The 15,235-nt window shown below is 45.9% G+C and overlaps 1 protein-coding gene across 2 annotated transcripts in view; it reads right to left on the bottom strand.

Annotated features, from left to right (window-relative positions):
- Nucleotides 1-15,235, bottom strand: part of NCBP1 (nuclear cap binding protein subunit 1) — an 80,211-nt gene that overhangs the window by 34,496 nt on the left and 30,480 nt on the right. For both annotated transcript variants that reach the window (XM_069766788.1, XM_069766797.1), the window contains exons 13-15: nt 10,201-10,263; nt 9,261-9,335; nt 1,775-1,878 (exon numbers count right to left, since the gene is read on the bottom strand). In XM_069766788.1, the coding sequence (XP_069622889.1) occupies nt 1,775-1,878; nt 9,261-9,335; nt 10,201-10,263 (242 nt within the window). The remainder of the gene's footprint in view (nt 1-1,774; nt 1,879-9,260; nt 9,336-10,200; nt 10,264-15,235) is intronic.

Raw genomic sequence — 15,235 nt, 5'->3', positions numbered from 1 at the left:
CCGCCGAGAGTTGAGAGGCGCTTCTCGCAATGTGCGAGAAGCGCTGAAGCGGTAGGCGGGGCCTCACGCGTGACATGCGCCGTTGGCAGAACGCGGCCTAGCTAAGGCTGAAGCTGGGGACTAAATTAGCGGTGCCTGGCTGCGAAATGCGGCTGAGCCCGCGGTGCGCTTGGGAAAAAGCCAAAGGGGGTGAATACTTTCAGTGAAAGTACCTATGTGTTTCCTAAGGGTTCGATCCCGTAGGATTTCACAGGGCTAGCTCACATTCAAACATTCCATGTCGCAGGAAAGGATACAGGGAGTAAACTCTCCGTGCTCGCCTGTTGGTGTTTCGGGGGAGATCGGCCCCCTTAAAAGGGTCCGTCGCCCCCTTGCGCAAAGATAAAAATTAAAAGTGAAACGTCTGGAAAAATTCAGACGCAGTGTGCCTCCTATGGACACTAAGCAAGAACTGGTATTATCCGGAGCCAGTGGGCGGTGTATACTACAGGGGAGGAGGTAACCTTTTTTGTATTTACTTAGTGTCAGCCTCCTAGTGGCAGCAGCATACACCCACAGTCCTGTGTCCCCAAATGTGGCGATGGAGAAAACAATGCTTTATTTTTTTTATGGCACTCACTTAAAGGGTTAACTAGTGGGACAGTTTTATAGGTCGGGTCGTTGAGGACGCGATGATATCAAATGTGTACTTTAGTGTTTGTTTTTTTTTCATACAAATATTTATTAAGGGATACAATATCTTGATTTTTTTATATTTTTACAATTATTTAAAAAAAAATTCACTCTTTTCCTAACTTTTTTTTTACTTTGTCCCACTATGGGACTATCATTTTTTGGAGACTAAGTTTCTGCAGCATGAGGATACTGCTTCATCTCCATGCTACAAAAGCGGTCAGCTCTGCACTGACAAATTTGTTCATCATGCACTGGGCATGACCAGCAAGTTTAATTGGTCTGGTGACCTGGATGTCGTCATGACTACATTGGGTCACCGTGGCAAGGATCAGGACCACGCGTCACACCACAGGGTCTCCGATCCAAAGGCAGAGGGGCTTCCGCATTTCAGGTGTTGAAGTGCCAGCAGCGGACCGCTCCTGGCACTTAGTGCGGGGTATCAGCTGTTAGAATCAGCTGACACCCGGCTGCAATTTCCTGCACAAAACTTACCTCCAAAAACAATGTTTACCTAAAGATATCATGATAATCTGGACATATCAAATATTTACAGCATGTTGGGCTTACAATAAAGGAGCAAAGGCTGCAGGGAAAAAATGACGTTTAACATCTCCAGAGCCGCTTGCTTCTAGTCATCGGGGCAGTGCAGGAAGATATTACAGTCACCGCAGCCTGTCACTAGATTCATGCTGTCCAAATCACAATCAGCATGGTCCAGTGCGGCCCCAGCCGGCTTCACCAGTCACTGATAATTTGACAGGTCTTTCACCATGTAATCTTTTTGGAGCAGAAACTGAGAAAGCGCTCAAAATCCTCAAAAATGCAAGCATCAAATCATTTTTTTTTCTGAAATGCCGCAGCATTTCAGAATAAAACATACCTGGCCTACAATAAGTCTAGTGGCAGATTCCCTTTAACGCTATTTACCAGCAGATTATCACTGTATCTACAGGCAAATAGCGGATTTAGGACATTACAGGTTCCTCTAAAAAAACAAACCAAAAAACAAAAAAAAAAAACTAACAGTCTTCAGGCAAAAATTGGACAATTTTTGATCTTATTGGCAGATAGAAAGTTTCATAAAAAAATGCTAACTTACTACTACTTTCATCACCATATTTGAATACACATTTTGGCTCAGCTGGGTATAATGCAGAAAACGATGAGGGTACTATATCCAATATTCGTTGGTGGTAAGAAAGTCTGAAATAAAAAACACAGACTGGTAAACATATGCCAAGGAAGAGTTCACACTGAAGTAGATTCCCACATTTTTTGCAATAGAAAAATGTGATATACATACAGTGGCTTGCTAAAGTATCCACCCCCTTTGGCTTTTTGCCAAGTTTGTTACATTACAACCAGTGTTTAAATAACTAGTATATAGATATACAGCTCTGGCAAAAATTAAGAGACCATCGCAAAGTGTTCAGTTTGTCGGATTTTTCTCTTTATATGTATATTTTTTGAGTAAAATGTAAATGATTCTTTTATTCTTTAAACTACTGACATGTCTCAGAAAAAAAAAAAAAAAAAAATCACCGATCCTCCACCAAATTTCAGTGTGTGCAAGACACTTGCTTGTACGCCTCTCCAGGTCCAAGTCTAACCATTAGACGACCAGGTGTTAATCTGGGGATGCTTCAGCAAGGCAGAAATTCATCAGGTTAATCTTTGCGAAGGACGTATGAATCAAGCCACATAAAAGATTATCCTGGAAAACCAGTTGATTCCTTCTGCTCAGGCAATGTTCCCCAACTCTGAGGACTGTTTTTCTAGCAGGACAATGCTCCATGCCACACAGCTAGGTGAATCAAGGTGTGGATGAAAGACCACCACATCAAATCCCTGTCATGGGCAGCCCAATCTCCAGACCTGAACCCCATTGAAAACCTCTGGAATGTAATCAAGAGGAAGATGGACAGTCAAAATCCATCAAACAAAGAAGAACTGCTAACATTTTTGTACCAGGAGTGGCATAAGGTCACCCGAAAGCAGTGTGAAAGACTGGTGGAAAGCATGCCAAGACGCATGAAAGCTGTGATTAAAAAACATGGTTATTCCACAAAATATTGATTTATGAACTCTTCCTGAGATAAAACGTTTGAATTGTTGTTTCTAAAAGATTGTGAATTTTTTTTTTTTTGCATTATTTAAGGTCTGCTAGTAATGCATTTTTTTGTTATTTTGACCATTTCTCATTTTCAGAAAATACAAAAATGTATTGCTTGGAACTTCAGAGACATGTTATCAGTAGGTTTATAGAATAAAAGAACAATTTACATTTTACTCAAAAAGAGGGATTTTTGTGTACTCCCCGTAAAATCCTTTTCTCCGAGCCAATCATTGGGGGACACAGACCGTGAGTGTATGCTGCTGCCACCAGGAGGCTGACACTAAGTAATACAAAGAAAGTTAGCTTCTCCTCTGCAGTATACACCCTCCTGCTGGCTCTCAGCTAACCAGTTCGGTGCAAAAGCAGTAGATCATAGACCTGAAAAAGGGACAAGGGGGCATCCTCTACGTTTGGAGGAAAAAAGGTTTAAGCATAATAACAGACGCGGATTCTTTACTGTAAGAGCAGTGAGACTATGGAACACTGCCATATGTTGTTGTAATGAGTGATTCATTACTTAAATTTAAGAGGGGACTGGATACATTTCTGGAAAAGTATACTGTTACAGGGTATATACACTAAATTCCTTGATAGGGTGTTGATCCAGGGAACTAGTCGGATTGCCGTATGTGGAGTCGGGAAGGAATTTTTTTCCCCAAGGTGGAGCTTACTCTTTGCCACATGGTTTTTTTTTTGCCTTCCTCTGGATCAACATGTTAGGGCATGTTCGATTAGGCTATGGGTTGAACTAGATGGACTTATAGTCTTCCTTCAACCTTAACTATGTAACTGAGATCAATAACAACGTATGAGCGTATAGCATGTCATATTATATATGAGAGTATAGCATGTCAGATTATAAGAACGAGCATAAGCTAATAACAGGGTGGGTGCTGTGTCCCCCAATTATTTCTCGGAGGAAAGGATTTTACGGCAAGTACACAAAAATCCCTCTTTCTCCTTCGCCTCATTGGGGGACACAGACAGTGGGACATCCCAAAGCAGTCCCTGGGTGGGGACATCAGATCAGGCCCTGTGTAACCGCCACTTACAAGTGCGCCACCACGGCCTGCAGAGTCCGCCTGCCCAGACTCACATCTGTGGAAGTGTGGGACTTCTAGTGCCTCAAGAATGTATGCAAACTGGACGAATCCGCAAACTTGCAGGCGTGCCTTGCCGACGCCTGGTGCCTAGAACAGTCGATAGGCTGACATCTAGTACGGAAGGACTCCTGGATGGTGAAACGAATCCACCAGGCTGTCATGGCCAATGAAACAGCTAAACCCTTCCTGAGAACGTAGGGAAGCCGTCCTCTTACCGTCAGGAAGCCCAAATAAAGCGTCCAACCTTCGGAAGGACGCCGTCCTCAAGACGTACCTACTCAGAGCACTCACTTCGTCCGGAATATGGGGAACTCATTCCGTTTTGTGGACTGGAGCCGAAAGATAAGGATGATGCCACTGTACCAGTGGGAATACAATACCACCTTGGTAACAAGGGACGGGGATGGCCTGAGGACAACCTTGCCTTGAAGGCAATAAGGGAAAAAAAAGGTCTGAAAGAGCAGAGCATCTAGCTCCGAAGACTCGTCAGTGAGAATATCGCAGAGAAAAAAGGGTGACCTTCCCTGATAGTAAAGGCTGCCAGATCAAAAGGAGTCTACTGTAAGACTCCTAGGACCATTAAGATCCCAATGAGCTAACGGTATGCAATAGAGAAGGACTACGTGTGAAAACTCCCTGTGAGAAACTCCCTACTTGCAGTTTTGCTGCAATAAGGCGGGAAGATACTAGCTCCGCAAACAAAAACGGACGTGGTCAGTGCAGATCTCGGAGGATCACTGGGGCCCTTTCTGCTTCCGAAAGACTTTCGGAAGTAGTGGAAGGGGAGTTATGGAAACTGGTACCACGGCAGAACTAGAGCGTGCAGAGCGATGGCTCTAGGATCTCGAGGCCGAACCACGAACTCGAGTACATTGGCCTTCAGTCTGGACGCCATCCGATCTACAACTGGAGAGCTCCAGTGGGGACAGATCTGATGGAAGACTTCGGGGTGAAGTTCCCACTGACTTGAGGCAGAACCCTGACGGCTGAATCTGTTTGCCGTCCAGAGTTCTACTCCTGGGATAAATACTGCCGAGATCACCGAATGATAGATCTCGGCCCATCAGAGAATGTGATGTACCTCGGTCATGGTGCCTGACTGTGGGTACCTAGATTGACGTATGGCACCGCCAAGGCATTAGCCAATTGAATTCGGATGGGGTGACCTGCCAGAAGGCAGTGGACCTGCTGTAGGACTACCGTTCGGATCTCCAGAGCAATGTTAGGGAGAAGAAGTCTGCATTGGTAGTTACTAATAACCATTGAACCTGGAGAAAGGCCCTTGATGAAGAAAGAGCTCAGAGACTATCTTCTGTTTGACTTGCTGAAAACGAGCGGAACGAAGGAAACCGCTCCATTGTCGTCTCATTTTTCCTCAGAACCCTCCTAGCAAATCGAATGAAATGAGGGGATGAGTAATCAAGTGCACCAGCTACGTGTTGAAGGGCCATGACCTTGTCTCAAGGGATAATTACCATCATTCTGGAAGAGTGCAGAATCATTCTGAAAAAGGGATATCTGCTGGGCTGGAAATGAGGAGAACTTGTCTAAGTTTAGCTGCCAGCCCAGGTGAGAGGGTATCGCAAGTGATATAGACGACTCAGCGTAGTCCTGGAAGGGCGGCTAGACAGTCGACCAAACAGGGCAGGACGAGCACGCCCCTAGGGTGCAAGAGAAACAGGACATCTGCCGTGACCCTTGCGAACACTCTGGGTGCGATAGCAAGGCTGAAGGACAAGGTAGTGACTTGAAAATGCTGTTCACGAATGGAAAGCAAAGGAATTTTAGAAAACGGTAAGATGCCAGAAACTGCACCTTTTTCGTGTTGAAGTAACGGCTGAGTGGAGGAACTCCATCCGAAGAAGGAGGACCTTGTCAAAGGTTGTTAGAAGTTTGAGGTCCAGGATCGGTCTTACTTTTCATTCCCCTTTTTAGAACCAAGATCCCTTAGATCTAGACTGACAAAGGATTGTATAAGGGTTGTCCAGGAAAGTCTCCCGCTCAAAAGATTTGATTGGCCAGTTGTACGTTCTTTGGGAAAAGTGTGAACCAAGGTAGTTCAGGTCTCCAGCCAGGGGACCATTGCTCTAGCAATCCATGCGGCAGCTAGGGAGGATAGAGCGCCGAACCCGAAGCCGCAAGACGGAACGAACCAGATTTGCTATCTGACAGTCCGTGGTATTTTTAACTGATGATACATCGGGCAGGGATACTGGTAGGTATACCACAGGAGATTCTACCCGGTAATATGCCAAGTGGCTGAATGCGCGGCTGCATCCAGCAGGTCAGTCTCTTGCCATCACCGCTCTTTTGACGGTGCAGAGATAAAAATTAGGAATACTGGTCATACGCCTTTAAGACCAGAGAATACTGGTCGTGTGCATTTAAGACCAGGGAATACTGGTCATGCGCCTTTAAGACCAGTGTGGCTTTAGGTACTGATGTAGTGCCAGGCGAGAAGCGCCAGAAAAGCGGGCGGAGCCGCCTTAGGGCGTGGCTTCCGGGATGTGGCCTACACATCGGCAGAAGCCGGGGGCTACATTTTTGCAGCCGGCCAGAGCATTACCTCAGGGAGGTAGGCCACAGGGAAGTGGCTGAGGCTGCCTGTCGGCATGTGGATATCCCTCTGAAGATGGATCCACTCACCATCGGTGCGCGTCCCGACATGGAGCCGCCGCGGATGTGGGTTTCAGCGCTGTTCTGTGCAGCGTGGATGGTGCAGGGATAAACCTCAATCCATCATTCCTTTGTTAGGGAGGTGGAGAGGAACCGTCCGCCTCCTTGTGCCATCTGCTTTCACAGTGGTGGGACAGTGGGGGCTGCTCGGACGCCATAGAGAGGGCCTCAGTACATCCATGGAATTCAGTCCGGGTGGACAGGGCCAGTTGTCCGGCAATAGGCCTGGCTCCACGAGAGGATACATAGAGGCAACACGCCATGTGGTCGCCTGTTGCTGGTGTGAGGAGATCAGGACCGTGAAGGAACGGTCGCCCCTGAAGTGAGCTCATGCATGGCTTCCCACGTCGCAGGAGATGGTACGGGGAGGTATACTCGCCGTGCTCGCCTGTTGATGATTCGAGGGAGATTGGAGCCTTTGAAGGATCCGTTGCCCCCTCCCCGCAGAAGTGGAGTCCCAAGCTGGTGCCTGAAATTTGCATGGCGCTTCTCGTTCAGAGCGAGAAGCGCCTGAGTAGTGGGTGGGGCTCTGGCGGTGGGCGGGGATTTTAACTGCGGCCTAGTCCGGCTGAAAAAGCCGGGGACTAAATTTATGGAGCCTGCCAGCGGAGTGCGCCAGTGATGTAGCGCCGAGTGATTGCCGCTGGTGTCCAGCCCTAGCGTAGATTAGACATACCCAGGTCGTCGCAGGAGAGGGTACGGGGAGGCATACTCGCCTGTTGATGGATCGGGGGAGAGCGGACCCTAGAAAAGAATCAGTCGCCCCCTTCACTCCGTTAATTAAAATATGCAGAAAAGTAAAAAGTAAAATAAAAACGTTGGTGTCAACCAGACCCATGTGCTTCCTACAGACACTAAGTAAGAACTGGTTAGCTGAGAGCCAGCAGGAGGGTGTATACTGCAGAGGAGGAGCTAACTTTCTTTGTATCACTTAGTGTCAGCCTCCTAGTGGCAGCAGCATACACCCACGGTCTGTGTCCCCAATGAGGCGAAGGAGAAATATACCTATAAAGAGAAAAATCTGAGAAACTGAACATTTGCCGTTGGTCTCTTAATTTCTGCTAGAGCTGTATATCCCAATCTATGATGATCCATAGAGCATCATCAAATGGAAAGAACATGGTACCACAACAAACCTGCCAAGAGAGGGCACCCAGCAAAACTCTCAACCCGGGCAAAGAGGGCTTTAATCAGAGAGGCAGCACAGAGACCAAAGGTAACCATGAAGGAGCTGCCGAGATCCCTAGCAGAGATTGCAGTATCTGTCCATAGGACCACAATAAGCCATACTCTCCATACAGGTAGCCTTTAAGGAAGAGTGGGCAAAGAAAAGCCTTTACTTACACACAAAAAGTATAAGGCTCGTTTTGAGTTTGCCAAAAGACATGTGGGCGAGTCCCCAAATGTATGGATGATGAAGATGATGTGGTTAGATGAGATCAAAATTGAACTTTTTGGCAGTCAAGGTAAACGCCATGTCTGCTGCCAAACTAGCACAGCTCATCACTCCAAGAACACCATCTCCATAGTGAAACATGGCGGTGGCAGCATCATGCTTGGGGAAAAAAACAAACCAAAATCTCAATTTACAGACAATGTTTCGGGGTACTGCCCTTCATCAGTGCAAAGTGTGAGATCTGGTTTGGCTGTGTGAGAGCCATCCGACCGGGATCTGAGACAAGGCTCGTTAAAGAGTCGACATTGACTTTTAGGATTGCTACTTCCAATAGGTGGCACTATAGTTCTAGTCCTCTTCCTCTCTGAAGAGACAATGTGCATTGATTCACAATAAACAGAAAACCAAAATGTTCAGAGTTGTAGGCAAGTTCTTTACCTCAACTGATGCACATGTTTAAAAAAAAAAAAAAAGCCAGAGAAATTCCAGGTTGTGAGGTAGCAAAATACAAAAAAATGCAAATGGGGATGGCTGAATACTTTCATAAGCCACTGAACATACATACACAATTATTTTCTTTTTAAGTAAGAGGCAGAACATGATTTATGAGTTTGAGGCTTTTTTTTTTTTTTTTTTTTTTTAATTAGTCAACACTTACTGAATGGTCCAATGACCATGCAGCAGTGTCATAGCCCAGGGTGATAACTAGTCAAAGTTTCAACTAAACAAGCGTTACTTAAATAGGCCAAAATAGGGTATAGGTCTTCATAAAAAGAGTACACCGTTCCTTGGCAAAGAGCAAGTAAGCATTAACATTGTGCTATTGTTAGCCACTTTCAGCAACCAGGACGGATTGCCTTACGAGTAGGCGTTGTTCGGTTGACTAAAATACTAAACATGCATTCCAAAAAGTAAGGGTAGGTGCACACGTTCAGTAAACGCTATGAGTTAGACGCTGCATACTTGTGCAGCGGCCAGATGTTACAGCATAGTGGATGGGAGTTCAAGAAATCCCATACCCACTATTCATGCACAGGTGCCCACAGAGACGGACATGTGGCACATCTTTCCAGACCACAGTCTTTATCTTGTGGAGACTCTTTTCCGCAAGATAAATTTCACCCATACAATGTATTCCACGTGGTGAATCTGCGCGGTTCACTGAGCAGATGTGGATTCACCTGTGTTCAATAGACTGCGCTGTTGACATGTGCTGCTTCCAAAGCACTGCCAATTCCTGTGTGTGCACATACCCTAAAAGACTTTATCAACTGGCAATAGCGAATGGTTCTACCTCATGCATTTTTCCAAGACTTCTCGAACAAACTGGGGTTTAGGACTATTCAAGTCCTGTGAAAGACAATCGGACCTGAAATATAAACAGATTGTAATAATTAACCATCTTGCTTTTCAAATTATACAATATAACCTTTATAGAGTCTGCATGACAAAATGTGTAACACACATTGACCAAACCATCTAAGACTTCCTGCTGTGCTCACTTTATAAATCAGCACTTGACGTGACACCAGCCACGACTTGGTTAAAACGGAAGGCAACATTGGAAAAAAAAAAATGTAAAGAATTAATAATTTAAATATTGTAAAAAATATTACCATTTGCTTTTAATGGAGTAAAATATGAAATATAATTTAAAAATGGTTGACATTTTCATTATATTAAACACTAGGGGAGCAGCTGCTGAAATCTGCCATGAAAACCTAGTTAGTGTACAACTAGCTCACATTACCACTGCAGTAAATGTGGACGGGGTCTGATCACGTGTGTTGTCACTTCTCTCCTCCCCTTCAGCCGCTGCCTGATGTCTCTTTTATCACTTAATTATAACTGATAATGAGAATGATGAGAGCAGTGTTCTGCACCCGGCGCCAGGGAACAGCTCTTACTGTAACGCTTCTGCAAAGGCTCCCATCCGTGTGGTACTGATGCAGCACACACATACTGTGAGTATTCTACACACACACAGACATTGACATTAAAGAATTAAAGTGACGGGAGAGGTTTGACTGCTCCTAGTACCTAGTGCCAGGTATCAGCAGTCCGAATCAGCCGACACCCAGTGGCGATTGCCCCGTGTGCACATGTGATCGCGATGACAATGATCCGTCCCTGGTCAAATAGGCCCAGGGCACATGGACGGATCATTACGTCCTTTGTCAGAAGGGGGTTAATGCAACGTTTGTTGAAAATACAGTCCTCATTTAAGCACTTACCAATCTTCCCAATTCCATCTGAATTGAAAGTTACTCAGATGGTGAGAAAACCAATTTATGAACCTGGAGGCAAAGTAGAAAAAAAAAAAAAAAAAAGATTAACAAATATTGAAATAGCAAGAATGCACATTTAAAATGGGTTATCAAAAGGTCATCAATACCAGATAAGTGGGGGTGTGACACCCAACACCCCCACCGATCAGCTGTTCCCGATGAAAGTGGCAGCTGCAAGTTATGAGCTGCACTGAACAGCTTTATCAACTGTATAGTGGGCGCGGATCCTATGCACCTGCCCCTATTCGAATTTATTAGCTGCAGTGCTCTGCTGCAGCCACCACACAGTTATTGAGTGGTGATGTCCACAGCTGATAACATCTGCCTACACCAAAAACAGCTGATTGGCAGGGGTGCCAGGTATCACACCCCTCCACTGATTGATAGAGGACTTATCCTAAGGCCAGGGTTACAAGAGCATATAAATAGGGACGAATGCTATCAGATCTATCGGCTTGCACTCGGACCAATGTTATTCAATGGGGCAGTGCTGATGACCATGACAAAAAATAAGAAAAAAAAAAACCCAGCATGCTTAAATTTCACTGAAACTCACCCATTTAAGTTCACGGGTGCGTGGAAGACATCAGAGTGCAGTCCGATTTCCACAAACTCACAACAGAGAAGATTAAGAAACACCAGGGTTACTTACTGGTAACAGGTTTTTCCGGAACCCATGACGGCACACCTGAGAGAGGGGATCCGCCCAGCCAGGACAGGAAACCCTACTGAAAATAAAAGGGCGGTACCTCTCCCTCGCTTCAGTTGGTTTTCAGAGCATGAGAGGCCCCCCTGGTTAGTACACATGGCAATCCAACACCACATCATATTAACTAAAAAAGCACCCAAAACAATAGTGCACACCGAAAAGGTGATAAAGGGGGGGAATATACAGGTGCCGTCATGGGTTCCGGAAAAACCTGTTACCAGTAAGTAACCCTGGTGTTTTCCCTTCCCCCATGACGGCACACCTGAGAGACTTTTGTAGAATGAAACCTTAGGGAGGGACCACCGCTTGGAGTACCCTTCTACCAAAGGTTAGGTCAGCAGAGGAGGAAAGGTCTAGCCGGTAGTGCTTGAAAAAAGTTGAGGGTGAGGACCAGGTAGCAGCCTTGCAAATTTGATCAATTGATACCTCAGCCTTTTCCGCCCAGGAGGTAGCCATGGCTCTGGTAGAGTGAGCCTTGATGCCTTCAGGAACCGGAGTGCCACCCGCAGAGTAGGATAAACTAATGGCCTCCCTAATCCATCTAGCAATAGTACTTTTAGCTACCCCACACCCTCTTTTGCTACCCTGAAAGGCTATGAATAGGGTTTGGTCCTTCCTCCACTGACTAGTCATAGATATGTACTGTAACATAGATCTTCTTACATCTAGCATGTGGAACTTTTGTTCCCCTGGATTTTTGGGATTACTACAGAAAGATGGTAAGGTAATCTCTTGACTCCTATGGAACTTTTGAACCACCTTGGGGAGATAAGCCGGGTCCGGTCTTAGAACGATCCTGTCATCAAAAACCTGAGTATAAGGAGGGGATATTGACAGTGCTTGCAAATCACTTACCCTACGTGCCGATGTTAGGGCTACTAGAAGAACTGTTTTAAGGGTAAGTAACTTAGGTGATAACTCCTGTAAGGGCTCGAAAGGGTGTTTAGTTAGAGCTTCTAAGACCAAATTTAGATCCCAAGGAGGGATTTTTGGGATAACGACCGGCCGAGATCTACTGCAAGATTTTATGAATCGTGAGACCCATCTATTTGAGGCAAGATTACAGTTATACAGGGCCCCCAAGGCTGAAACCTGAACTTTAAGGGTGCTGGTTGCTAACCCAAGATGTAATCCTGCTTGCAGAAATTCTAGGATAGGACCCACTGGAGCCACCTCCCCCAATGGTTCACCCAGGAAGTCAAGAAATGTTTTCCATGTCCTACCATAGATTCTAGAAGTTATGGGTTTTCTGCTTTTCAACAGGGTGGAGATTAAACCTGGTGAGATTCCATGGCGACTTACTAACGCCCTCTCAAATTCCAGGCTGCCAGATGGAAGCCCTTCACCTGAGAGTGGGTTACTGGGCCCTGGGTTAGTAGGTCCGGAATTTCTGGCAAAATCCATGGATCTGTTACCGACATCTGCCTTAAAAGGGAGAACCATGGTCTCCTTGGCCAAAATGGAGCTATGAGGATAATCCTCGCCTGATCCTCTCTGATCTTCCGGATCACAGCTGGGATCATCACTATCGGGGGGAATGCGTAGGCCAGAGAAAACTTCCAAGGTATTAGTAGGGCATCTACTGCGAAGGGATGTTCTCTTGGATTCAAGGAGCAGAATTTTCTGACTTTTTTGTTGTGAGAATTGGCAAACAAGTCTATTTCTGGTGAGCCCCAGGCTTGGACTATTTGTTGAAATATCTGGGGGTTTAAGGACCATTCCCCCTGTCTTAAGCCTCTGCGACTCAGGAAGTCTGCTTGAGTGTTTTCTATGCCCCTGATGTGTAGTGCCGACAGAGATAACAGGTGTTGTTCCGCCAGTTGGAAGAGGAGTTTTGACGCATTCATGAGGCCTTTGGACCTCGTTCCCCCCTGATGATTGACATACGCCACCACTGCTCGATTGTCTGTTAGGATTCGAGTATGGCGACCCTGGGAGTAAAGGGAGAAAATGTCTTAGGGCTTTCTCCACTGCCCATAGCTCTTTTTCGTTTGATCCATAGTTTTTTTCTCGTATGGACCAGGTACCTTGTACAGAGTGAGATCTCAGATGAGCTCCCCAACCTGTACCGCTTGCGTCGGTCGTGATGATGTCTATGACCGGATTTTTCCACCGGACCCCCTTTGTCAGGTGGTGTTCTACAGTCCACCAAGCTAGGAAATCCCTTACGCTCAGGGAGAGACATAGATTTCCTTCTAAATGCCCTCTTAACAGTCTTTGAGCTGAGAGAGAACTTCCCACTGTAGATGTCTTAGGTGGAATTGTGCCCATTCTACTGCCGGTATACACGATGTTAACGAGCCTAGAAGGGACATCGCCTTTCTGAGAGTCATTGCGGGTTGACGTATTGCTGTACTGGTCAGGTTTATTATCTTGTCCACTTTGTTTTGTGGAAGGAGGCAGAGCTGACGCTCGGAGTCCAGTATTAACCCCAGGAAGGACTGTATTTTTACTGGCAGTAGTCTGGATTTGGGGATGTTTATTATCCAACCCAGCTCCATTAGAGTTGATGTTACCACTGATATTTGATGAGTGCAGTGGGACTCTGACCTCCCTATTACCAGGAAATCGTCCAGATATGGGACAATTACTACATCCCGGGACCGGAGGTATGACATCACTTCCACCATCACTTTGGTGAAAACTCTGGGGGCTGTAGACAGGCCGAATGGAAGAGCTGTATATTGAAAATGCTTTACCTGATTTTGAATATAGAGAGCTACCCTCAAGTATTTCCGATATTCCTGATGTATTGGTATATGGTAGTAAGCATCCTTTAAGTCTATTACTGCCATGAAGCAGTGTTGGAAGAGAAGTTTTATGGTCGTGTTTATAGACTCCATCTTGAAAGTGTAGTTCTCTATGGATTGGTTGAGCTTCCTTAGATTTATAATAGTTCTCCAAGAACCATCCGGTTTTTGGATCAAGAAGAGGGGGGAGTAAAACCCCTCTCCTTCCTCCTGAACCGGGACTTCCTGAAGAACCTTTTTGTGGACAAGTCCCAAGATTTCGGTTTCTAGGGCAGATTGTTCCTGCTGAGACTTCCGTCGGGGAGTTATTATGAAGTTTCGTCTGGGAGGACAGACGAATTTTATTTTTAGGCCGTCTCTGATGATGTTCGTGACCCAGATACTGGGGGAGATATTTACCCAGGCCGGAAAGAAGAGGGAGAGTCTTCCTCCCACTTCTGGCGTAATGTCATTGGGGGGATTTTTTTGCCGATGTGGAGGGGCCTTTAAACATATAGCCCGATCCTCTTTTATCTCTAAAATCCCAATTTTTCCTCTCCCCTGGGGGGGCGACCTCTATTAGATCTTCTCCTCCGAAAAAAAGGTTTTTTTAGGATCTTTAGGGATGTTGGGAAAACCTTTCTTTTTATCTCCTGCATGTTCCAGGATGTCTTCAAGTTTTTTCCCGAAGAGAAGTTGGCCGTCACATGGAATAGAACACAGTTTGTGTTTAGATGGCAAATCCCCCGGGCAACCTTTGAGCCAGAGGGCTCTTCTTGCCGCGTTGGACAAACCCGCGGCTCTAGCTGTTAGTCTTGCGGAATCCGCAGAAGAGTCTGCCAAAAAAGCTGCTGCTCCTTGTAGCAAATAAATATTTGCAAGGATGTCAGTTCTGGGTACTTTGTTTTTCAGCTGATCTTCTACCTGATGTAGCCAGACCATTATGGCACGGGCCGTACATGTTCCCGCAATCGCCGGCTTAAGGCCCCCCGCTGAGGCTTCCCAGATGTGTCTCAGGAAACTATCTGCTTTCTTATCAAGCGGGTCTTTGAGAACACCAGAGTCCTCTAACGGAAGGGATGATCTTTTTAAACATTTGGCTACTGCCCCGTCAATCTTAGGAATTTTTTCCCAGGACTCAGAGTCTTTATCCTCAAAAGGATATCTCCTTTTGGATGAAGAGGGCAAGGAACCCATTTTTTCGGGCTTTTTCCACTCTTTGTCAATTAATGCTTTTATTTTTGCATTAACCGGAAACGTGCATTTCCTTTTTTCTTCTAGGCCACCAAACATGACATCTTCTAGTGACCTAGGTGTCTTCTCCTCTTTAAGCCCCATTGCAGACCTAACTGCTTTGACCAGTTTATCTACGTCCTCAGTTGGGAAACATGGACGACCTCCTGAATCACTGTCCGAGGAGGAATCTGAAGACTGGACAGAGGCCGAGGAGGTAGAGGGAGACCGGGATGTTTTATGACTCCCGTCTCTGAGAGGCATCTGAGTCTGTGGACGCCTTACGGCTTCTCCTTCTTGGTTCGCTAAG

Source organism: Ranitomeya imitator, chromosome 1 (assembly GCF_032444005.1).
Source record: "Ranitomeya imitator isolate aRanImi1 chromosome 1, aRanImi1.pri, whole genome shotgun sequence".
NCBI classification, from domain to species: domain Eukaryota; kingdom Metazoa; phylum Chordata; class Amphibia; order Anura; family Dendrobatidae; genus Ranitomeya; species Ranitomeya imitator.
The sequence above is the reverse complement of the archived record's forward strand: the minus strand, read 5'-3'. Positions and strand labels throughout refer to the sequence as shown.